This window comes from Natator depressus, chromosome 1 (genome assembly GCF_965152275.1).
Source record: "Natator depressus isolate rNatDep1 chromosome 1, rNatDep2.hap1, whole genome shotgun sequence".
Lineage (NCBI taxonomy): Eukaryota > Metazoa > Chordata > Testudines > Cheloniidae > Natator > Natator depressus.
Genome location: NC_134234.1, coordinates 95,679,854 through 95,705,925, shown reverse-complemented (window position 1 = coordinate 95,705,925; position 26,072 = coordinate 95,679,854). Strand labels below are relative to the sequence as shown.

The following is a 26,072-nucleotide window of genomic DNA, read 5'->3' as shown; positions in this document are numbered from 1 at the left end:
AATCTCTTAAATAAATCTGACTCATTGAATCATCATACAAATAACTGTTTTTGAAAATTGTCACAGTTCCAAGTGGAAAGAAAAACAGTGCTGCTCACTCTCCCCCTCGTAACTGAGATCTTAGAAATGTTTGCCTAACTAATTCAAGATCATCCAGCAGGGCTACCACGCGTCACATAATTACATGTGACATTCATGCATTTGGCGGCCCTCTCATGCATTCCCACAGCCATCCTGGAATCTTCTGCAAAGTCATCTGCAGGCACTGGCAAAGATTTTTCCTGTAATCGCTTCTTGTGGCTGCTGGGAGCCATTCTGGTGCCTGGAACCTAGCCAGTCTGCAGGAGGAGTAAGCAAATGGCAGAACAAATGGCTTGCTAGCAGCTGCAGTAAGGAACAAAAGGGGAACAGAGGGAGGGACAGGTGGGGTAGTGGTAGACTGGAGGAGGGATGGCAGCAGGCTCAGAGGATACAAGCTGAAGTGGGGAGGAGCAGAATGGAGGAGCTTGCCCCAGCCCTCCACACAAATCCCCAAGACTTCAGGTGCTGTTACTCTGTTCCCCAAAATTTCCTTTCAAGTTGCCTTAGACTCAACACACCACTCTCCCACAGTCTGCCCCGACTCCCTCCAATATCCTGGTCACAACTCTCTTCTTTAGGCTCCCTCGTCAGCCCTGGTTCCCCCAGCCCCTAAACTCTTGCTAACTGTCTCTCTCTTGGTTCTGTGGGATGTGAATGATTGGCTCTTGCCTCCCTCCACACCTGTTCCTCTGTCCACTGGCACCCTAAGGGAGAAATAAGGACATGATTTTCAGAGCTGCTGAACACCTCAGCCCCTGTTGACTTCAACTGGACTTGCAAGGTGCTTAGCACTTCTGAAAATCAGGCTCTACGTGACTGTTTCTCACTGGTGAAAAATTTCACATAGGGAGCTGCACAAAACTTGACTTCTGTCTCCAAATACTAAACCTATTTTGGAACCTGCTCCTATGCTGCTGCTGTGATGTACTGCATTAGATACTGTGCGTTTGATACCATACAAATAAAGTAGGTGACATACTGTTATCTGTAAATATCCTATTTATTTTTTTGTAGAAAGCAAAAACAGCAAGTGATTTACAGATATATAATTTATGTATAACACCAACATAAATTTCAAAATATTGTATAAGAAAATTTACATCAATATGTAAAATGCTGCAAGTTAATATTTTAAAAATTCATTGACCTGGTGGTGATTATGCTGGTACTCTTCTGGAAATCACTCTGTGACTGAACTGTACAAACTGATTTGAAAACTGGCTTTGTATCATAGAACAGTACAATTAAACATAAGCATTCTTGTCAAAGTGCTTTGGAGGGCCTTTTGGTGATTTAAAATCTGCTGCACTGCTGTGGACCTTTGTCCTAGAAGACATCACAGATGTGGCTCCATTGTATGTGTACCCCATTCTGAAAGACAAAAAGCTATCCATTTACGGCTCATTCTATGAACAGGTAACAATTATATGTGAGTGTGTAAAAAAATATTCAAACTAGGAAAATAATGCGTGCTTTCTCCCAGCAAAAAACAGACCTATTATCAATTTCACTTTGCCACCTCTCACCAGTAGAGGAGGAGCAAACAAGACCAACACCTCAGTGGCTATGCATTAAAACATTCTGTTTAGGGCAGCAGAGATTCCTGCTCTCTAACGTAAACCTCATCTGTTTCAATCTAATCTACTACCTTTCATAGTTTCCCCTCCAACATCTTCCTCTTCTTCAGTCCACCTCCTTATTAATGTGTACATCAGGGGTTGGCAACCTTCAGCGCACAGCCCATCAGGGTAATCTGATTGCGGGCTGCAAGACATTTCGCTGATGTTGACCGTCCACAGGCACGGCCCCCCACAGCTCCCAGTGGCACGGTTCACCGTTCCTGGCCAATGGGAGCTGCGGGAAGCAGCAGCCAGCACGTCCCTGCAGCCCGCGCTACTTCCCGCAGCTCCCATTGGCCAGGAATGGTGAACTGAGGCCAGTGGGAACTGCAGGGGGCTGTGCCTGCAGACGGTCAACGTACACAAAATGTCTCGCAGCCCGCCAGTGGATTACACTGATAGGCCGTGTGCCAAAGGTTGCAGAATCCTGGTGTACATCTAACAGTCAAGCAACTTAGGGTTACTTCTCTTATGAAGGGGCAACATGTATCTGTTCAGAATGCACATATGGTATGTTGGCTGTACTATGCAACTGATTGCTTTTCCATTAGTTTCTGACACATGGCAGCAACTTTATAAGTACATGTAATCTGAAACAATGGTTTTCCTGAATGTTGGTAGTGACTTCTTAAAAGAAAAACATTAACTTTAAATTCTATTATTTTTTTTTTTGCACAATCTTTTTCAAAAGCTGGTTGTAGAATTGTTTTGAAAGCATAATCAAACTCCAGCTGTATAGCTTACCTTTCTATACATTTAATAATCACAAATTTGCTAATATATTGATTTATTTCAATAAAATAAGTGCAACCACTTGGGTTCTGTACCTTGGGGATTTACTGTTTTCAGCTATTGAGAAGCAGAATATACTTCCACCAATTATGCAAAGTGATGCTCCAGCCCATCCAATGAATAAAGCTGCTCCTAATTCATACCTGCAGGAAAGTCATAAATATGTTAATAAATTGCTTTCTCAGGATATAGACTAAATTTAACTGTGTGTGAGACATACAAACAAGCTAAATAAATTAACATATTTTGCTAAATAACTTTCAATACGTGACACAGATATAATTGCAAAATGAACAACAAACTAACCACAAATACCGAGTCTCTTGTCATGTATTTTCCTTTTATTCAGTGAGCGAGTGCTCAGCCTAAGGCTCTGATGTGTGTCTCTGCAACACTTTTCAGCCTGCACAGCCAGCCCGAGAATGCCTCGCCCAGGTAGGTCTTTCTAGACCAGCATTGCTCAATGACCAGTCCATGGACTGGTGCCAGTCCCTAAGACGTTCCTGACACAGTTTAGGAAAGCAGCAAGCCAGTTCCTGGTATCAAAAAGGTTGAGAAACACTGCTTTAGACTACATGGGTCTGAGTGGCAAGAGTTCTGCTCCATACCATAGTCGCCAATGTAAGCCCCAAGCCCAGGCTTCTCTCTGATTTCAGATGCTCGGTGCTTCCCTAGCTTTGGCCCATATATCTAGTGTAGCTTCTGTCCCTCCCCTACTAATGTGGATTTGTCCCCTGCTGTGAGGAAGACTGCTGCCCCATAGCGGGATGTGGCTTTCAGTGAGGTCAGGAAGAAAGGGATTGCCAAATAGACCATCCCGGTGTGGGTCAATGGAGTGTCCATGACAATGCTAATTGACTCGAGGTGCAGCTGGACCATGGTTGGAGACAGCCGGTAGACAAGGGAAATGTTGTGGATATGATTTACCCCACATCCAGGGTGATATGCACCTGTATCCCGTGAGGGCCGCAGAACTTGAGATAAGGGGGCATGTTCAGATAGTATGGGTTTGGGGCAGGGTGGATAAAAATCAATGATTTATTTTAAAAAATCAAAAAACAGTTTTATTTCAATTGGATTTTTTTGATAAGATGATACATTATAGCTCAAAGATATCTCATCATGGAATAGGGATTATAAATTCTAATTCTATAGTGTGAGACAATATATTTATGTAATGTTGAAGAAAAGTTTTGTAAATGAGTTCCAATAGTTCGTGGATTAGGGACCCAATCTTATGGGACTCCATGGGCTTCTGTATAGATTTCAAAAAGTTCAGTGAATAGAAGATTGTTGGGGGCGGAATAGATCTGGACAAGGAGAAGAAGTCTGGAGATAAATGTGAGAAGGGAGGGACAGGCAGTAGAAACAAAAGTGAAACTGTTTGAGCAGCATATTCCAGCATATTTCAGCATATTCCAGAAGTCTTGAGGTCTTTCTGAGTGTAGCCTTCATTGATTTGAGATCTACCATACCATTCTCTCACTAGAAGGGAAAACCTATAATGGCAGCAGGCCGTAAAAGAGACCCAGTTAGGGAATAAGAACCATTCAAGAAATATATGTTTGATGATGATGTTTTAAAGAAAGTCACACCAGTGAACTGGTGGAAGTCACTTAAGCACTTGGATTCAGAGACTGTTGAAGTGATAATCTCACTTTTAACAGCAGTAGCTTCTTCTGCCAGTGTAACAAGAATATTGTCTTCCTTTGGACTAATTCATTCCAAGTTGAGAAATGGTTTGGGACCTGAAAAAGCAGGAAAGCTTGTTTTTCTTTTCCAGATTATGAACAAACAGGAAAATGAAGGTGAAGACGACTGAGTTAGCTGCAGAAGCCAATATTTTAAGTTTCTCATGTTGACCTGGCTGACCTAGTTGATTTAATTTTTTTTAGTATTTCATTTAACTATTTTAGTTAAAAACAATTTTAACAAAAACAAACCTGAAGTTAAAAAACTTGAATGTTTAACTAAATTCAAAAATTCATATGCTTGTTTTGTTAAAATATTATGTTTGCTGTTGAAGAAAAAAATCCAGAATACATAACGTTGTTGTTTTAGTTAAATAAAGCAATTTAAATGTCTGTCTGGTGATGTTCTCCTCCTAATACAGCATGGCAAGAAAATCCTCCAAATATTAATGATTAACCTGTTGAATTGGAGATATTTATGAAATCATTGGGAGGTGAACTATCTGCTTCAATTACCTTTGGTAAATAAAATAACCAAACAATCATTCATTTTCTGATATTGCTGTAAAACTAATCTGAAAAGATTTCAAAATCAATCACTTTAAAAATGTATAGTGTGTACCTTCTAAAAATGAAACCTATATCTATCTGAGTTGTGAAGACTATGTATTAAGGTTATAACAAGCAACAAGAATGCACTTTATGTAGAAATCCATGATTTAATCGAGTCTTCCTGACTAGTGACTTAAATCAAATCCACCCTGGTTGGGGGTCTCACAGACCCGCATATACCCAGCTATCCTGGGGCAGGATCTGGAGGAATTCAGGCAGATTGAAAAATTCAGAGAAGAAGAAGGTCAACAGGGAAAGGACCCAGACCCTCCAGAGGCAGGGAACCTGGATCAAGGAAGGGATGATGATGACCCTGGAGAAGGCCGCTCGGCCCTAGAGCCACCAAAAGGGAGGCAGAGGCTCACAAACCCCAAACTGGGAGGAACTGACTATGGAGATGGACTTTATCAGCACCCAGAAGGAGGATCCAACGCTGAGCCAGGCCTATGAACAGCACACCAAAGTATAGGGGGAGGTAGTTAATCCCCAGTAGGCGAGGTGGTTATGGTCCTATTTTGAATTGCAGGAGGAACGGTTATATCAGATGACCCAACATGCACAAACAGGCAAGACCCAAGCTCAACTACTGGCCCCCAAGAGGTTCTGGGGGCAGGTGCTGCATGTGGCCAATACGATACCCTCTGGGGTGGCACCTTGGGCATGAGAAGACCCTGGACTGAGTGGGGCTCAGGTTTTACTGGTTGGGGGGTGCATGTGGAGGTCAAAGGTTATTGCACCTCCTGCCCTGAGTGTCAACTGGTCAGGGCTCATGTAGTACAGCACCACATAGCCTCTGAGCTGGGGAGGAAGGTTCAGGAGAACCCACACTCAGTACTGCAGAAGATGTGGGAAATGGTCTGCCAGGAGCTGCAGGCTATGTTGGAAATCAGGGTAGCTGAAGAATCCAAGAGCGAATGGTGGAGTCCCATCATGTTGGTGCCAAAACCTGACAGGTTACCCTGTTTTTGTATTGACTTTCGGAAGGTGGATGCCATTTCAAAATTTGATGCCTATCTGATGCCCTGGGTAGACGAGCTGCTGAACAGACTGGGGCTGCCAAGTATCTTTTGACCCTTGATCTCCCAAGGGCTACTAGCTGATCCTACTGATGGCTGAATCTAGGGAGAAAACCGCCTTCTCTACCCCTCTGGGGGCTTTACCAGTTTAAAACCATATTGAACTGTGAGGATGAGCAGTAGATTAGAGTTGCTACCCCTGGTTGCTCATCCTCCCCTTCCCTAATTCTCAGTCCAAGGCTGGTCTCTTCATTAAGATGATCAGGCTCAGAAAGGCTGCAGGCTCAGTGGTCTCCTCATCCCTTCCCAGTTGATACTTCTGCTTCCCCACCAGGCTCAGGGCGAACGTTATAACTTCCAAATCTTCCATGGAGAGCCCTAAAACCTACATCCCAACCTCAGGGCTCAGCACAGGGAATAGGGACCCTTCCCATCCACAACCTACCTTCCCCTCCCTCCCCTCTTGACAATAGTGCTGTGGTATCCGGATTGTATGTTCGAGAAGTCCGTGTGAGCCGCTTATAGTAAATCTGCATTGATGAATAGGGCAGTTCAATAGAAACCCCTGTTTGATGTGAAGCAGAGGAAAGTTTAGAAACAGCACACTTTTGCTTTAATTCTGAACACTATTTCCATGTCAACAATGCCTACTTTAATATGAAGTGAAACATACTGCTGAGAACACCCTTAAACAGTTCTGTGAAGCTCTTGAATGTTTTTATAGATGTGTTATTATTACAATAGTGTAACCCACCTACCTCCTGGGTGTGGTGTTCTGGCCCCTCTCCTGGCACTGAGACCACTGAGAGATTAATGAGTCTGCTATAGCTTTAGCTAAGGGCCATGTGGCTTTCCGCTCATGCAGTAGAGGCTTATGCATTTAGCTCCAGAGGGCCCAGGTTCAATCCTGCCTGCTGACAACTAGGGTCTGTCAGTCTTACAGTGGCACTTCAGAATGCTAATCAAAACCCAGATTATATACGGTATAGCACAGATATTTAACACAGAAGAATGTCAGCATTAATGTTCTTACCAGATATATTGAAATGTGTAAGTTGTTACGAAAGAAAACTACAGCAGTAGTAGTTCCAAATGGAAAGTGGCCAGGTGGCATATCTAAATTCACCCACCTTTTTGTTTGGTTTTTGTACCACATGGAATTGTTCCTCTTTAAGTTATTGTATACTGCTTTGCTGATTTCATATTTGTGGGTTTTAGTGCTGCATTTGGTAATCCCTTCCCTTGTTTGTGAAGATGTTTTTCTTAAGACTCCCTTGTGTGGGAATGGAAATGTGTAAATAGCACTGTGCACTCAAGGGCATCTGAGCCTCTGCATGCTTTAAAGTTAAAGGGACCATAGCAGGACCCAGAGGAACATTTCTGAGTTTCAGTGCTGAAAACTGAGAACTGGGAAAGAAAAGTTATCCAGACCCTAAAATACCACCTGGGGCATGGTGGTACTTCCTTGTCTTTCCCCCAGCAAAAATGGTGGAGAAAGAGCCAACGTTCCCTTGAAGAGCTGGGAAGCAAGAGCAGGCCATCAACAGGTAAGACTGAGGATGAAGGTATGGTTAGACCTTTGACATCTCCCTTTCATCATCCTTATATTATTGCTTCTCTCCTGCCTCCCATTAAGTATCAAGCTGATTGTAGAAATGTCACATTATATCCAAATTTCAGCTCCAACAGCGCAACCCGGAATTGACACCTATAGTAAGAACTTGTTTACTTGATAAAATATTCTGTATGATGGAAAAGACACTTGAAACCAATATAATATGCACCAGTGCAATTATACTCCTCATCTTATGGCACTCATGATAAAAAGCCAAACACACTTTCTGTCATATCAATATCATTAACTATCCACTAAAAAGAGAAAACTAATTTATGCAAGACATTAAGTTTATTTTGTTTCAAGATAGTTAAATACATTTCTTGATATCTTGCGCTTAAATATTTCTAAACAATGAAAAAATCTTAATAAAAATCTAAAATGGGGTTTAAAACTAAACCAGTACTTTAAAATTCAGACACATATTGCTTCAGTTGTTTTGTGCAATTAACATGCTGACTACAGACCCCCACAATCCAACAACGTATCAGGTCTAGAATTGGAAATGTGTGCTTCAATAAATCTGACACCACCACTTTGGGGGTTTAATGTCTTTGGTCTGTCTCATCACCATTAAAAGAGCTGATAGATGCTAAACGTTTTATGGGTGATGTCCTAAGTTTTGAACCCAGGCCTGGTAGTCGCCAGACAGCTGTCCCATCCTGGCCTCTACCCAGTGGCTACTGAAAGCATTTGGGCTAAGAAGCTACTGGGATAATAGGCCCTGCAAAGGCACCTCCCACAGGAGCTCTGATTGGAGGATTGCCCAGCTCCACTCGTCCAACTACACTATTTAACGAGAAGGAGGCACAGGAAGTCTGTCTGAGGCTGCAACAAGGTGGTTTCTGATTGTGGCTATATTGGACCATGCTTCCTACATCCAACCCTGTTCCTGATTCCTGCTCTGTTCCTTCCTTTGCTCTGGTTTCCACCGTGCTTCTGCTCTGTGCTTCATCCTTGCCTGTCCTCCTACCTCAGTTGACCCTTCGCGCTGGTATTTGACATCTGACCTCTGCTATGATCCTCCACTTCAATTCCCGGTTCTGTCTCTGGCTTGACCCCTGGCTCTGGTAACTAGCAGTTGATTATGGTGCTGACCCTTAGCTTCATTCCTCAACCTGGATGCCTGCTGCGCCCACTAGACCTGACTCCTGTCCTGACTACTTGGCAAAACTGCCTACATTCCAGTCCATAACATTATGATTGTGCATCACTTTAAGTTCAGGGATACAGCAGTTGCTTTTCCGGCTTTCCTCTAAGATTTCAATCCATATAGTTTGTCTGTATGTGATAATTTCTTTTACTGATATCTTCCTCCACTTTTGCCCAAAAGAGGAATAGAACTTTTTCTCTCCCGCATTGAACTAATAGATAGTTTCTTTTCTGTCCAAAGGGTGGCACAATAGTGCAATGTGGCTTTATACAAATGATTTTAGTCTCCTCACTAATGTTCTCTGATATTTCCATTTAATCCCTCATCTCTAGTTACAAAATGCATTTTCCCAAAATTCTTTCGCTACTTCTCTACAAAAGTAGAGTTCTTTTGACTTACACCAGTATTTGGTATTAAGTCATTCCTACCTAATTTTCAATGCCATTTACCTTCCTCCTATTTGAAATCAGTTGGAAAAGAAAAATCTATCCTCTCAACCTCTATACAGTACAATGAATTTTATCTAATCCAATTTTTTCAGTGCTTAAGTAACCAACCTCAAAGCTTGCCATCCAAACTCCATTATGTACCATATTAAAACCCATTACGTACCTTGTTGCCTCTTGAACATTTTTGAAAACACTTTCTTTACAAACAGCTCTCAATATTTTGGGTTTTCCTTCCTTTTGTTTTCTTGTTAAGAATATTTAAATGAAGAAATTAAACTAGCTGGCTTCGTAAGGGCCCAATCCAACTTCCACTGAAATCAATGGCAGTCTTTCAAGTGACTTCAATGAGAGCTCGATCAGGCCCTAATACCATATAACCTTGATACAGTTTGCTGAGAAATTGGTGAAGAACAATTCAGAGAAGAGCAATAAAGTGTTTAAGGGGCTGGAAGAACTGACTTTTTGCAGAAAAATTAAAAGAATGACTAAAAAACTACAGTAAATAGTGTCATGAACTGAAAACCATCCACAACTGTTCAAAACGAGAGATTTAATGTAATCAAGAAGGTAGGACTAGGTAATATAGGATTAAATTAAGCAAAGAAAAATGTACCCAGATGAGGCATGCTCTGCAGTGAGCAAGCCAGAATCTTTAGGCAGTTTCTTTGAATGATAATCTGGTCCTGAATAAGTAATAAATGTTCGGCATAGTAGGTTAACGTTTTATTATCTTTGCCTTAAGCAGTTTCAAAGAAAAACGGGGAGGGGAAGAAACGTAATACTCTCACCTTTTTAATAAAATCATTTTAATTAAAAAAGAAATTGAGAAATAGATTCAAATCAGTAAACTAAGGTTCAGTTAAAGGCAAATGCAAATATGGTTGGTACAGAAAGAAACGATTAAATTCAGAACTATATAATGGGGAATGATTCTTGGAACAGTAGGACTTCAAAGAAAGATCTGAATTATGTAAACTGAGAGAATCAACAACGCAGTGCTGTTGGGAAAAAGGCAAAAGCTGTGCTGGGCTGTAATAGGGACGTGCAAACAAGCAGGCTAATTATTCTGCTCACTCATTACTGACTATTACTCTTGGACTATTCCATTGAAGCTGAGCACCACATTTTAAAAAAAACAGGTAAATTGGAGCAAGCTCAGAGGAGAGCATCAAACATGACAGAAGGTTTGAAAAAGAAGACCTGTGAGGAAAGTTAAGAGTATGGTGCATAATCAGTATAGAGAAAAGAAGGCTAACGGGAGACAACTCTATAAATATGAAAAGTGAAGTTGTACTGAGGATTCAGATGAGCTATTCTCCTCAGTCAATAAGAACAGCTAAAGATATAGAACTTAAACTGCAGCAAGGAATATTTGGTGTAAACATTAGAAAAATCAGCTGTGGAAACATCGTTATTACAGATATAGAGAGAGATCCATCTATTGGAGATGGCTTAGGAAAAGTTCAATCAACCTTGCCCGTGCACAGGTTGCTGTCCCATTCTGCTCCAAACAGTCTGCACGTGCCCTAGAAGGTCAGACTTTTACCCTCTTCTAGAGTTTGACTTCACTGGTAATGCAAATAATCACATGATCAGAACATAACTCAGCATGAGGTTTCTCCCTAAGCAAGGTTGTTCCTGGGGCTTCCTGCAGGACCTTGGTGTCTCTGCCGCTAATTCTCTCTGACCAGAGATTTGTGCCCACCTCTCTATGCTGCTGGAAGTAACAAGCTGTATCTACCACAGTAAGTCAGCAGAAGGTACACAGCAGCTTTATGCAGGTTTCTGTTTCCTACTATCAAGATGGGACAACACAGTCCCTGCATCTCTGTATGCGATTGTTATGAACCCTGCTACCCTATTACACTGCTGAAGTGCAGAAGAATAGAGTGAGGCTCTTCCAGTTCAAATGATGTTGCTTATTCCTCACCCGGTGTCGTAATTTTTAGTTAAATGTATCACAGTCCTCCCCCCAGCACCAACTGCGTTGTCACAAACAGAACTGTACAATTTCAGGGGAGGAATACGTAGCAGGAGTTGAGTGAATTCCTAAGCAACAGAGTTCTTCTTCGAGTGCTTGCCCATGTCAATTCCAATCTGGTGTGCGCGCGCCGCATGCACAGCAGCCGGAAAAGTTCTCCCCTAGCAGTATCTGTCGGGTTGGCCTGGGCACTCCCTGGGGTCACACCTTCATGGTGCTCAATAAAAAGCCCTGCCGACCCACCACCCCCTTAGTTCTGTCTTACTGCCAGTGACGGTTAGCTGGAATGTTTGTTCTCTTGCTTCGGCAAGCTTCCCCACTTTAGCAGTGAACTTTTTCCTGTTCTGCATATAGTTAGCAGTTAGTATTAGTTTGTTGTCTATAGATTTAGTTCGGGGTATCCCCCCTTCCACTTTCTCTCCCGGCACCAGGGCATGCCTTGGTCCCCCCCAGGTTTTAAAGCCTGAGAGGACTGTGGCAAGTCTATGCCCAGGAGTGACCCACACACTTCGTGTTTGAAGTGGCTGGGAGAGAGTCATCTCAAGGACTGTTAGGCTGCAACCTCTGCCGTGGTTTTACACGCCCCATAACAGGCCAGATGGCTCCCGATGGAGGAACAGGAACTCCAGAAAGAGACCTCATCCTTCTTCAGGCCAGGGTTCTGGCCAGTTGAAGCCATCTTCAGGCCAAAACCAGGCCTTTTGAAGGCACGTTCAAGGATGGCGCACCAGTACGAACACTGGATCCTCCCCATGTTACCTTCTTGTGTCGAATATCCCCTTTCTACCCTGCATGGGCCCATATTACATTGGACCATTTGGTGCTTGGCATAGTAGAAAGGGGATACTCCCTCCAATTCTCGCCCCTCCCAACCCCCTTCCCCGTCTCTCTTCAGGGACCCTTCTCACGAGCAACTCCGCATACAGAAGGTGCACTCACTCCTATCGCTGGGGGCAGTGGAAGAGGTTCCTCAGGAGCTAAGGGCCCAGTATTTCCTAATACTGAAAGCTAAGGGCAGGCTCAGGCCTATCCTAGACCTGAGAGATCTTAACAAGTTCATGAAGAAAATGAAGTTTCACGTGATCTCCTTAGCCTCCATCAGCCCTTCCATGGAGGGGACTGGTATGCCGCCCTCGACCTAAAAGACACTTATTTTCAACCGCAATCACTCTGATCCACAGGAGGTACCTCAGGTTTGTGGTAAACCACATTCATTACCAGTTCACAGTCATCCCGTTCAGCCTCTCAGTGGCACCTCAAGTGTTTACCAAATGCATGGCGGTCGTGGCCGCTTTCCTGCGTAGGCGACAGGTTCAGGAGTTTCCATACCTCGATGACTGGCTGATCAAGGGCTGCTCCAGAGAGCAAGTGGAGGTGTAAGTACAGTTCTGCTGCCCTTTACTCATACAATAAGGATAACAAATTTCATTACCCCCCCATCCTCCCCCACAATACTTAAGTGATTTGAAACCCAACACCGGCCAAAAGTGATCATTTTGGCAAAGCAGCTCTGTTATGCTGAGCACCCAGGCAGAGTAGGTGTGTCTATCTAAACATGGTCTGCTCCTGAAGTCTTTCCCCCCAGTTCATCAGTAGATGTCAGGAGAAAGCAAACTCAGGCCTGGCTTACATCAGCAAGGCATCTGACACAACCAGGACATGGGCAGTCAGACCTAATGGTCAGAGCAGGCAGCAGGAGGCAGGCAGGTCAATTTACCAGGAGCTTGCGGTCAGGCACTAGGTTACAGAAAGCAATCAAAGAGCAAAGTCAAGGACAAGCCAGCGCCTAGGGTCTAATCACAAACAGGGTCTGGAGCAAAGACAGATAGGCAATCTGTGCTATTGCTCAGACAGCTCCCCTTTATGACTTTCTGGTTTAAGTATTGACACAGGCTAATCAGTGGCTCTGTGAGGCCACCACTCAGCTCGTGCTGGGAAGTACATCCTGCTGAGCCCAGCCTCATAGGGTCCTCCTGTGGAAGCCAAGCCTAAGCCTCCACTAGTGCTGCAGAGGTGTTAGCAGCCCAGAGTCTTTATGGTCCTAGGTTCCACCCCTGCAGGTTCTTACAGCCTTAAAGTATGGTCCAACATCACTAAACTTTTCTAGCCCGGTAACCAATACACAGCTTAAAGAGAAATGGGAAAAGCTTGTATGCCAAGTAAGTTCAGATAAATATATTTTAAATGGTTTAGGGTGTGCATCATGCTAAGAAGGTGAATAAAAAACAAAACCACTTTAAAGGCAGAAAAATAGTAGGACAGCAATAAATACACGAAAATAAAAACTTGATAGTTTGAATGCTGTCCATTAGGAGACAGATAAGCATGATACGACAGACATTGATGGGATAGACTTTAGGCACTGGAATAAAGAGGAGGAAGTCACACAGCCATCCTGTAACAGCAGAATAATAATTACTGAGGCCCAAGTATGCAAGTATATACAGAGGAAAGAATGTTTAAGGAAAGAATACCAAAACCTGTTGCAAAGGGAGAGAGGGCAGTCAACTGACACACTAGTCATACACTAAAACAAGTTCATCCCTTGAACTACCCCTACTGGCTTTATCCTGGTATCCCTCAGCCTTCCCCTTTGCATGTGATGATTGTGTGCTGACTCTTCACTTAACACCACCTTTTCATCTTTTGGGCAATTGCTGCCAGTGGTCATGGAGCAAAATGTGCTTCAAGCTTTTTCAGAGTTTTAGCCTCAGCTGTCTTTGATCACATGGGCTAGTGGATACCAACAACGAACAGTCTACAGAAGGCGCAGTAGAATTTTTGGAAAGGTTGGTGGTAGGTCTTTCAAGAAGAACTAGAGATGTCTGTTAGTTATCTTGACAGGCATGTCCAGCTAACATAAATGACTCCTACCAAACTTTCCATGAATTAGGATATCAATCCTTAGAGGCTATTGCCAACAGGATTTTCCTGGGTGGTCACAAGAGGAAACAGGAATTCACATCTGCTGGTTATGAACAGGAGGCCATTAATAAGAGAGAGGAACTTATTCAATGGCTGGATCAAATCAGGTGTGCTCAATGAAGAGAGTCCGTCACACAGATGGTCTTTACTCATTCTAGTCAGAAAGCCTGGCAGTCTATCTGGAGATTCCAGCCTTGTCAAAAAGGAGTTTCTAGTCACTGAAAATGCTGTTGCATCCTAGCTAGTGGCTGTACATAGAACTTGGATAAGTCATTCAGTTGTGTAGTCAAAACTGAGGTCACAGAGAGGTGGTAGGCTTCAAGTGCATATTCAAACCTGAAAGCTCCCTTTTCAGATAAAGAGCTGTACCTGACCATGAAGCTTATGAGAACATAAGCTTATGAGAATGGCTCGGCAGCAGTTCAGCAGAAAAGGACCTAGGGGTTACAGTGGACGAGAAGCTGGATATGAGTCAACAGTGTGCCCTTGTTGCCAAGAAAGCCAATGGCATTTTGGGATGTATATGTAGGGGCATTGCCAGCAGATCGAGGGACGTGATCGTTCCCCTCTATTCAACATTGGTGAGGCCTCATCTGGAGTACTGTGTCCAGTTTTGGGCCCCACACTACAAGAAGGATGTGGAAAAATTGGAAAGAATCCAGCAGAGGGCAACGAAAATTATTAGGGGACTGGAACACATGACTTATGAGGAGAGGCTGAGGGAACTGGGATTGTTTAGTCTGCGGAAGAGAAGAATGAGGGGGGATTTGATAACTGCTTTCAACTACCTGAAAGGGGGTTCCAAAGAGGATGGATCTAGACTGTTCTCAGTGGTAGCTGATGACAGAACAAGGAGTAATGGTCTCAAGTTGCAGTGGGGGAGGTTTAGGTTGGATATTAGGAAAAACTTTTTCACTAGGAGGGTGGTGAAACACTGGAATGCGTTACCTAGGAAGGTGGTGGAATCTCCTTCCTTAGAAGTTTTTAAGGTCAGGCTTGACAAAGCCCTGGCTGGGATGATTTAGTTGGGGATTGGACCTGCTTTGAGCAGGGGGTTGGACTAGATGACCTCCTGAGGTCCCTTCCAACCCTGATATTCTATGAACAGGAGCCAGGCCTGGATAACATTCACCTAGGCCCAAAAGAGAAAAGCTGTCTGCTTCAGTTACTCAGATCGATGTTTTCAGGACAACTGAATCCCAAAAATCTGGTGCAGGCAAAGGTTGTAGCCATTGTGAAACCAGAAAAACTGCTGGAAGATCCTAAGGGCTGTCAACCCAGCTCTCTCCTTTGTGTTACATACAAGTTTATGGATAGATTGAGTCTGATGTGCATCAGCAAAATTATCAAACCACAACTGCCCTTTGTTCAGGTTGGCCCAAGATCAAGTCATTTGCCTAACACAAGACATTGATGATACCTTTGAGAAGAGCAAGAAGGTTGGTGCTGTTCTGGTGTACTTATCAGCTGCATATGACACTGTCTGGCATGTGGCTGACTGCCACATTGCTGTAGACTATTCCTTGGAGGCCCCTGGTTTGGTTCATCATGAAAGTCATCATGAATCATAACTTCATCTTGCAAACTGGAGACAAAGTCAGCTAGCCCAGGTGTCTTTGTAATGGATTCCTGCAAGGATCCATTCTAGCTCCTCCCCTTTTTAACATATATCATTATGACCTACCAACAACTAAGGCCAGTAAGTATGTATTTGCAGATGAGATCGGTCTTGCTCATGTGTGTAATGACCGACATGATATCAAAGGCTCACTCAGCCAGGACATGGCTACTTACCTTTGTCAGTGGAGATTTATACTAAGAAAGTCTAAGATGATGGCCACAACTTTCCATCTGAACAATCACCTGGTAATCAACCCCTTACAGCCTATGCTGAGGATCATCCACTCCCTTGCCAGACAGTTGTCACTTACTAAGAAGTCAAACTGGACCACAGCCTAACATACTGGCCTTATCTAGAAAATATAAAGAAAAAAATTGCTTCCTGCACTGCCTTGATCCAGAAGCTAGCAGGAACCTCCTGGGAAGGGGAGGCAAATGTGCTATGAACCTCAGTACTGGAGCTGGCATTTGCTCCACTGAAATATTGTGCAGCACTTTGGGGGCAGAAGTTGGCACCCACATCTCGTTGATGTGGAGCTGAATACAGTCTCCATGTCATTAGTGGCTGTCTTACCCACACATTAGCATCTAATTTATGTGTGTTGGCTCTTATAGCGCATCCAAAACTTTGACAGGATGCCATCACCCTTAAAACTTCATGGAAAGCTATGAATGATGAAAACAACCTGCTGCACACAAGGGTGACAATGGTTTTGACAGGTGCAAATATGCAGTGCCTACTTCCCACAAGAAAATCTGCCTGCCTCTAGAAGAAAACACCTACACAGGCAGTTCCTGTTGACTTGCCAGGATTGCCTTTGCAACATCCTTTTATGGGAATTCTGGCAATAAGGAGGATGTTTCTCCTTAGTATGTGTGAGCCTGACAGGTAATTATCACAGGGCTATCCAGCCAGCACTCCATCGCACCGCCACTGGCATAGGCTCCCATTGATTTCAGCAGTTTTTGGATGAGGCTCTCAATGAGTGAGATGGGCAGAGCTTGTGGCAGAAATTTGAAAATACCAATATTAACTCATCAAGAAAAAAGGAACAATGAGTGGAAATCCTAGCACTGACAGAGATCGCATTAAAGATTTTAAGTAAGTTAGCTAAAATAAGGGAGAGAGAATGTTCAGCATTCCTTTTGCAAAATGGAATTTAGGCTGGGAAGTAGGAAGATTTCTGGTGAGTTGCTTGAAAAATCAGTGACTGCTCATGGAACTAAACTGGAAACACTGCAGAGGGTTTTTGAAATTCTTGTTTTTAAGTATAAAGTTACATTACAAAGGAAAATGAAAATTATGAAAAATCTATAAGACATAATTTAAGGTCAACATTTTCAAATCTGAGTGTCTAAAATTTGGCTGCTTAATCCATACTTAGATATCTAACTATAAATTGACTGATTTTCAAAGGTGCTGAGCACATGCAGTGCCCATTGTCTTAAATGAGAATTTTTAGATCACTTCTGATAATCAGGTCACTTATATTTAGGTGCCTTATGTCCCACTCCTACAAAAACACACTTGTGTAACTTTAAGACCACAAAGAGTCCCACTGATTTAAAATTAAATATTACGGCTGTCAAGCGATTAAAAAAATTAATCACAATTGTGTTATTAAAAAAATTAATAGTGATTAATCATGCAATTAATCCCACTGTTAAACAATAATAGAATACCATTTATTTAAATATTTTTGGATGTTTTCTACATTTTCAAATATATTGATTTCAATTACAACACAGAATACAAACTGTACAGTGCTCACTTTACACTTATTTTTATTACAAGTATTTGCACTGTAAAAAAACAGAAATGGTATTTTTCAATTCATCTAATACAAGTACTGTAGTTCAATCTCTTTATCATGAAAGTTGATCTTACAAACATAGAATTATGTACAAAAACAACTGCATTCAAAAATAAAACAATGTAAAATTTTAGAACCTGCAAGTCCACTCAGTCCCACTTCTTGTTCAGCCAATTGCTCAGACAAACAACTTTGTTTATATTTGCAGGAGATAATGCTGCCTGCTTCTTATTTACAATGTCACCTGAAAGTGAGAACAGGCATTCTCATGGCACTGTTGTAGCCGGCATTGCAAGATATTTTTGTGCCAAATGCACTAAAGATTCATATGTCCTTTCATGCTTCAACCACCATTCCAGGGGTCATGCTGATGACGGAGTCTGCTTGATAACAATCCAAAGCAGTGCAGACCGACGCATGTTCATTTTCATAGTCAGATGCCACCAGCAGAAGGTTGATTTTCTTTTTTGGTGGTTTGGGTTCTGTAATTTCCTCATTGTAGTGTTGCTCTTTTAAGACTTCTGAAAGCATGCCTCGTCCCTCAGATTTTGGAAGGCACTTCAGATTCTTAAACGTTGGATTGACCTTAAACCTTCTTTGTGTTTTGTCACATCTGCAGTGAAAGTGTTCTTAAAACGAACAACATGTGCTGGGTCATCATCCGAGACTGCTATAACATGAAATATATGGCAGAATGCGTGTAAAACAGAGCAGGAGACATACAGTTCTCCCCAAGGAGTTCAGTCACAAATTTAATTAACACATTGTTTTTGAACGAGCATCACCAGCATGGAAGCATATCCTCTGGAATGTTGGCCAAAGCATGATAGGGCATACAATTGTTTAGCATATCTAGCATGTAAATACCTTACAATGCCAGCTACAAAAGTGCCATGCAAATGTCTGTTCTCACTTTCTGGTGACATTATAAATAAGAAGAGGGCAGCATTATCTCCTGTAAATGTAAATAAACTTGTTTGTCTTAGCAATTGGCTGAATAAGTAATAGGACTGACTGGACTTGTAGGCTCTGAAGTTTTACATTGTTTTGTTTTTGAATGCAATTATGTAACAAAAAAAATCTACATTTGTAAGTTGTACTTTCATGACAAAGAGATTGCACTACAGTACTTGTATGAGGTGAGTTGAAAAATACTATTTCTTTTATCATTTTTACAGTACAAATATTTGTAATCAAAAATACAATAAACTTTTATTTCAATTACAACACAGAATAAAATATATATGAAAATGTAGAAGAACATCTAAAGTATTTAATACATTTCAATTGGAATTCTATTTTTAACAGTGCGATTAAAACTGCAATTAATTGCGATTAATTTTTTTAATCGCAATTAATTTTTTTGAGTTAATCTCATGAGTTAATTGTGATTAATCAACAGCCCTATTAAATATATAAGTTAGTGATTATAGGATCATGGACTAAATAAGGATTTATAAGCCAAATTTTAGGCACTCAGGATTGAAAAAATTTGCCCTGGAGAATACTTTTAGAAAATATTTGCAAGATGATTTAGAATTTATGGTAAGGTTTTATCCCTTTGTGAAAATCATACTTTCTATGAAATGTTCATGAAAGAGCATTTCTGTTCCATCTGTTGATGAATATTGAATTATCTGCTCAATGGGCATCTCTGTCTTCTGATAAATCTTCTGAAATTTTTCTTCTGAATTAGTGACAAATATAAACATATGAATCAGCTTGGCTAAATTGAATCAGTCCTCTGCACCTGCTGTAGAACATAGTTATGCCTTTAGGCAGAGAAATATGGTTGCTTTACTAGTGATATGGGAAGGCTTGACATAAGTAATTGTTTTTGTTAGTGCATTAAATTCACCAATAAGTTTACTATGTACAATTTCGTATTTTTGATTTGAGTAATAAGAGGAAAGAAAGTTACAGACCCAACATTTCTCTTGTGTCTGGGACTGGGAACTTCTGCTTTCTTTACAAACATACTTTGGTATGTGTTTTAAACAATCTAAGGCCTAATTTGTTTGAAAAATTCACAGGCATAAAAAAGTACTTACTTTTGTGCAATAAAAGTAGGATCAAAGAATTCAGATGTAATTCTGTTCGCATACAGGGAGCAACCAGTCATAGAGCACAACCCTAAAATGCACCAGATGAATAAATAATTCAGTGGAATCAGTATAATAATTATGGGCCTGACTGTAGTGCCCAGGGGTGGTGAGTTATATGGGCCCGTGGTGCCCGTGCTCAAGCAATATTCAGGGCCCGGGGGCCCAGCTCCACCAATGGTCGGGGCTGGGTTTCTCCCCTGGCCCCACCGCCCGCCCCTGCGTGCCTCCCCCCTGCACCCTGGGCAGCTGCCTCCTGCAGCTGGCGCTGTGCTGCACTCTGCCAGCTCCCAGGATCAACTGCTGCCGCAGGGTCCTAGTGCCCCCTAACCACTAGTGCCAGGGCAGGCTGACCCAGGCTGACCCTGCCCCGCCCTTCCGCCTTGGATGGACGGACCCTTCCCTTTTCCGGCAGGACCCTTCACCAGCACAGGGCCGTGTCCCCCCACCCACAGTCACTGCTCCTGCCCCACACTGGGCAAGGGCAGCCCCATCCCCCACCCCCAGTGAGGCTACAGCAAGGGGCAGCAGCAGGGGAGGAGGTGCACACATGATGGCAGCTCCCCCCCCCCCCCCGGCACCCACTACAGGGAAGGCGAGGGGGCTTCCTGGACCTGAGAGGGGCCTAGGGACACATGCAGTGACAATGGTGTGAGGTGAGTGTGCTGCCGTGGGGGGAGAGGGCTGCGGGGGAGTCCTCCTCTCTGGCCCCTTCCCTGGGGTAGCCTGCCTGCACCCCAAACTCCTCATCCCTGGCCCCACCCCACCCCAGAGTCCGTGCCCCCCACAGCCCAACCATCTGCCCCAGCCCTGAGCCGCCTCCTGCACCATGAACCCCTCATCCCCAGCCCCATCCCAGAGCCCGCACCCCCAGCCAGAGCCCTCACCCCTCCGCACCCCAACCCTCTGCCTCAGCCCTGAGCCCCCTCCTGCACCATGATCCCCACATCCCCGGCCTCAGCCCTCACCCCCACACCCCAACCCTCTGCCCGAGCCCCTCCCACACCCCAAATGCCTCACCCCCAACCCCACCCCAGAGCCCTCACATTTTTACATTATTTTAAAAAATATATATCAGCTTACAAGGCAGGTGTGTGGGGGCAGGACTTGGACCCGTTCTGGGCACCACCAAAAATTATACAAACCTGCCGCCCCTGCTGCTGCCAGTGAAGCCACTGGGAGCTGTGCCACTGATTTCTGTGGGAGTAGGATGAGGTCTTATGTGACTTCAAATATATATTTAAAGGTAGAATTGCATATTTACCAGAAAGTATGAAAATCATCCCAGCTAAACAAGCGACTTTAGCTTTAGTCTGATCTGAGCCTCCAACTTTCGTACACTTCATCCCAACCATTGCAAATATGGAGCCAAAGAATCCAAGACTGACAGCAGCAATCATGAGTCCTCTGCAGGCTTGGATATAACCTGTAATCACAATGTGTAATCCTGATATTAGAATAGCATTAACTAATGATTTTCATTGTAGTCCCTTTGGTTGACTCTGCCCATGGCTGCACAGGAATAACTGCAAGCAGAATTAGGGCCTGGCTTTTCTTGTGATTTAATCTCATTTTTGAGCACAGCCATACAGGGTACTGTATACCACCTACAAGATGATCAGTCCCTTCATCTTCATTAAAGTTTGATCCAAATCCCACTGAAATCAATGGAAATACTCCCATTGAGTGCAATGGGCTTTGGATCAAGCACTAAGGCCCAGATCCACAAAGGTATTTAGGTTCCTAACTTCCACTGATTTCAGTGGAAATTAGGAGTCTACCTACCTGTGAGAAGCAGGGCTGAAGACCCTGATTTAGCAAAATATTGAAGTATGTGCCTGTCTTTAAGCACATGAGTATTGATTTCAGTTGAACTACTAGTATGCTTTAAGTTAGGCATATGCTAAGTACCTTGCTGAATGAGGGCCTTTCTTCAGTGGCAGTTGAGGACGCCCAGTACCTCACAGAGGTAAGGCCCTTGAACTGGATAGACTGAATACTATTTTCTACCTTCTGAAAATTAATTATAGTTGAAATATTGTGATAAACAGTACTGTAATTATGGGGGAGGGGCAATGCAATATTGTACAGTTAAGTAATCACCATAAGAGATTATTCCTCATAACATATTATGGCGTTCATTTAAAATGAATATACACTTGCATTAGTATTGTTTATTCATTTCATCTTGATACCGGGGGGCGGAGTGTGTGTGTGAAACATTTCTGGTTCTATGACTATTCGAACATGCTATACTTTACCCATTCCCTCACAGCCTTAATAGATTTCTTAATGATAGATACCAAATAAACAGGAAACCTGTGTAAAAGAACATAATTAATGGAACGTGCATTCATCAAAATATTTTAAAAGACTACTGGTTAGAGCTCCATGTAAAAAGTAACACACAAGAAGCCATTTGCAGTGTGCACCAAGTTTTATTGATCCTACAGAACTCAGGAACTATCCTATGTATTCTTGAACACCAGCTAATGGCAATTATCTATTAACTATTTATGTACCTTGCACATGAAAAAACTATATTAAAAGAACATTAGTAAGATTGCAAAGTCACACACTCAAAAGTTAGGAAACGGCAGAAGTTAAGTTGCCTGGGAAAACTTAATTGGACCTTCCTGTGTGTATGCATTAGGACACAGTCTATAATGATGCGATCACATATTTTTTTCACAAGACCCTGCCTCATTTGGTGCACGAGAGAGACAGTGCTCATTTAATGAACAACTATTAAATACTTTATTTTCTCCTCATTGTTCAGTGTGTGGCCCCTGGCCTTATTTACTGCACACTTTTCAAATCCTTCTCTGAAGACAGAATTATTAATTTCCTTCATAGGGTTTTCTATGGTGGTCATCACTACAGCATCTGAGCACTTCACAAACATTAATGGATTTACTTGCACAACACCGCTGTGAGATGAGGGGATATTATTAATCCATTTTACAGCTGGGGAACTGAGGCACAGTGAGATTAATATCCAAAATATCCACTAATTTTTGGTGCCCAATTTGAGACACTTAAGCCCTGATTTTTCAGAGTAGCATTTATATAGCACTCAGTATGTTCAATGCGTAGCTCCCATTGACTTCAGTGGCATCTGTGAGTCCTTAGCCCTTCTGCTAATCAGACCCTAGAGACTCGTATTGGGCACCAAGAAAACGAGGCACCCACAATTAGTGACAACCTGTGAAAAGTCTGGGTTAAGTGACTTCCTTAGCATTCCATAGGAACTGTGTGACAGAGTCAGAGATAGCATCCAATGCTCTAGAGTAGCAGGCAGCTGCCTTGATAGAGTTGCCAACCCTCCAGGATTGTCCTGGAGTCTCCAGGAATTAAAGACGCCATCTGAGAAAACCTCTAGGAATATGTCCAACCAAAATTGGCAACCCTGCTTGACTATGAAGTGAGCTGTAGCTCACGAAAGCTTATGCTCAAATAAATTTGTTAGTCTCTAAGGTGCCACAAGTCCTCCTTTTCTACTTAAATATGACATCATCCTTTCTCTTTCTGCAGTCCACTGACTAACTCACTACAGACGTTCCAACTTCTGAAACAAATGACGTGGGGTCCTCAAGACACCTTTCAATATACTACTATGATTGAGCCCCAGAATAAGGTAGAAAAAAGATGTGATCATGTTAATAACGATCATGTAATCATAGTATCGTAATGCATATGCACAAAGGGGCCAAGTTAAGGTTGCACAGACAACTTTACTTCTGATATTTCCTATCTTTTGAGTGTTGACTTTGCAATCTTAATAATGTAGTTTTAAGGCAATTTTTTAAAAAAAAGTAAACTGAAAAAACAAATTCCGTCATGTGGTATCATATTGACACCTACATGGATCATTAGCAGGGTTGGAATCTTTAGATCCACTGCACAGATCTCTGCCTCTTGAGCTAAAGGAGTGAACAGTAGCAGTAGGGCATTATCATTCTCAAATTGGCCCAGCAGTAGAAAGGGCTGGGATATCTTGCCAGTAGGTTTCACATCTATTTGTTGTTCCTGCCCCCACTCTGCCGCTACCCTGCCTCTTCCTGCCCCCTCCCCTTCCTGCCCCACTCCTCCCCCCGCCCCCCCCCAGTGTCTCCTGCATGCTGCTGAACAGCTGATCACAGCAGGCGGGAGGCATTGGGAGGGAGGGGGAAGAGTTGATTGGCAGGGCCCACTGGCAGGTGGGAGGGCTGGGGGGAGGAGGAGGAACTGATCCGTGGAGCTGACGATGGGTGCTGAGCACCCACTATTGGAGAACCCACAGAGTTGGCACCTATGCCTTCTGAATTCAAATCAGGTGGCTTCCTCCTCCAATGTGGCTGAGCACCAGCAGGGTGGTCACTGAGAGCACAGGAGAGACAATTTCCCTGTTCTCAGTTCTAGTGTCTGGCCCCACCCCGGCCCCAAGCAGCCAAAAGCAGGGGAAGTCTGGCTTTGCCCCTGTAGCCTTAGGATGGAGGGAACCTGCTCTGTAGGACTGATGCATGCAGTCATGTCAGCACTAGCTTAGGAGCTGTGAGATGCTGGAGCATGATCAGCGAGGGAAGAGTCTTCAGTGATTTTACTTACTTTACTTACTTTTACTTAACTATAAGAAGTCTCGACTGAGCATGTGTGAACTGTGATTTTTTCAATCACAGTGTGGGCTGGTTTTTACAGGGATAACAAAATGCACATCCCTTAAACAAAGGGCACTCCCCTGCCACCTTTCAAGTCCGTGCTCCAACGCATGGCAGTGCTAAAACTTCTTAAAGAAAAAATTCCCAGAATTTTTTTAATGTTGCAAAACAATGTATTTTTCCCTAGCCTCAGTCTAAGAAATATTTGAATTGTTCTGGCTGAAATTCTCCACCTTTTAGCCCCCTCAGCCTCCCCCAAAAAGTAGCTTGAGGTAGACACAGTTAAAGTTTGGCAAAATTATACCTGAAAACAGGATTTTATAATGGGAACTGCCAGGCAAATAAATGGTGCTATATCAGCCCTGCCTATAATATAGTTATCTCTTATTTATATAGCATTCCTGTGACAAATGTCTGCTGAAGGAAAACAGTATTAATCTGAATAAATTTGAACTATTTACAAACATCCGATATATGATAAGTCATGTAAACACATGTATATATGTGGCAAAGTAAATGTAGAAAAAAAAGTCAGTGCATAAAAAAAGCATACCCCAGACATTTTAGCTTGCTACCAGAGTTGTTACACCAACATTGCTGTGAAATAGCTGTGAGCTGGAAAAGTATTCTGGATACTCACGTATCGTTTTTCTAGTTTGCTTCTGGAATTCCTATGTGCAGAAAACGTTGCATTTTAAGATGGAGCAGAGGTTTTTTTTAAAGTAAGGTCTATTTTCTCCCCTATCTGCAGAAAAGTGGCAGATACTAAAAAGTGGCCAGAAGACCTAAGAGATAGTCTCCTCTGGGGATAGAGTTAATGGCCATCCAGGGAGGACAAGGGATGTTCCCTGAAACCTTTAGAGCCTGAGGAAAGTGGAAAAACTGGTTCCAGCTCTGCAGATCCTGTAGGATGTTCTGAGAGAGCCACTCTGTAGAGCCCTGCAAATCTGTGGCTATCCATGGACCATTTTTGCGGATCGGATGTGGATACAAATTTTTGTATCTGTGCAGGGCTCTACCGCTCTCTTATCTCCCCAGCCCCACCCTCCTGGCAACACAGCTCACTCAGGAGCCAGAGTGCCATTGCCTCGCATCTCTCCCGTCTGCTCCACATACACACATTTGGCTCAAAGTAACTATAGGAGGTGTTTAGTATTGATGGGGTTCATCAGCAAAATGTAGGTAGTGCTAAGAATGCAATCAAATTCCCACACACAGTTCTATTGAGCCTTAGAGGAGAAATTCTTTCAGTATGATCAGCGCTAAACCACTATTGAACAGAGCATAGGAGCACCTCCAAATGTTGAGGGTTGTTCCCAAAACCCAGAAAGAAGTTAGTGACTAAAAGTTATGAGAATGAACCAAACTATTTGGGTATGCCTAACAGTGAGTAATTTGAATTATTTTTGAGACTGCGCTGGCACATATTGTAAAAGGCTTGCCCACTTGTGGGAAGGTTTATGTAGGAAAAGTCACATATACTTGACTTGGATAGAGTGAAATTTTATTAGTAGTAGAATGCCAGGAGAAACGGAGAATGAGAGTCTAAAATTGTTTCAATTCCTATTCCACTGATAATGAACCTCCTGTTTTTATGCCAAATCCTGCACTCTTATTCACTCTTTACTCAAGCAAAGCTGACAATGATGTCAGTAGCAGTGAAGTTTTAACAGGAACTTCAAAATCTGGTCCTTTAAAAAAATACATAATTATGTTCATATGTAGCTAATAAGCTGCTTCATTTTTAACTGTAGCAATATAAATATTCATAATCTCTCATCACCTTATTTTCCTTGTTTTGGAAATGTTTTTGTGGTAATACCATTTAGTAAAGCAGTAGATGAAAACTGGCCAAGGAAGCCATTATTTTTGACAGGTACAATTTACTGCCACTGTTAGTTGCTAATTAACATATTAAGGTGCTGAAGCATGAATTTATTTACCCAGAGGTACTCTAAAGCTTAA

General features: G+C 42.7%; 1 protein-coding gene across 2 annotated transcripts in view; it reads right to left on the bottom strand.

The window, feature by feature from the left end:
- Positions 1-1,084: 1,084 nt before the first annotated feature.
- Positions 1,085-26,072, bottom strand: part of CLDN10 (claudin 10) — a 104,923-nt gene continuing 79,935 nt past the window's right edge. The window contains exons 2-5 of one of the 2 annotated variants that reach the window (XM_074962643.1): positions 20,735-20,896; positions 19,420-19,501; positions 2,528-2,635; positions 1,085-1,452 (exon numbers count right to left, since the gene is read on the bottom strand). In XM_074962643.1, the coding sequence (XP_074818744.1) occupies positions 1,326-1,452; positions 2,528-2,635; positions 19,420-19,501; positions 20,735-20,896 (479 nt within the window). In that variant the 3' untranslated portion in view covers positions 1,085-1,325. The remainder of the gene's footprint in view (positions 1,453-2,527; positions 2,636-19,419; positions 19,502-20,734; positions 20,897-26,072) is intronic. The other variant, XM_074962650.1, reaches the window with a different exon arrangement.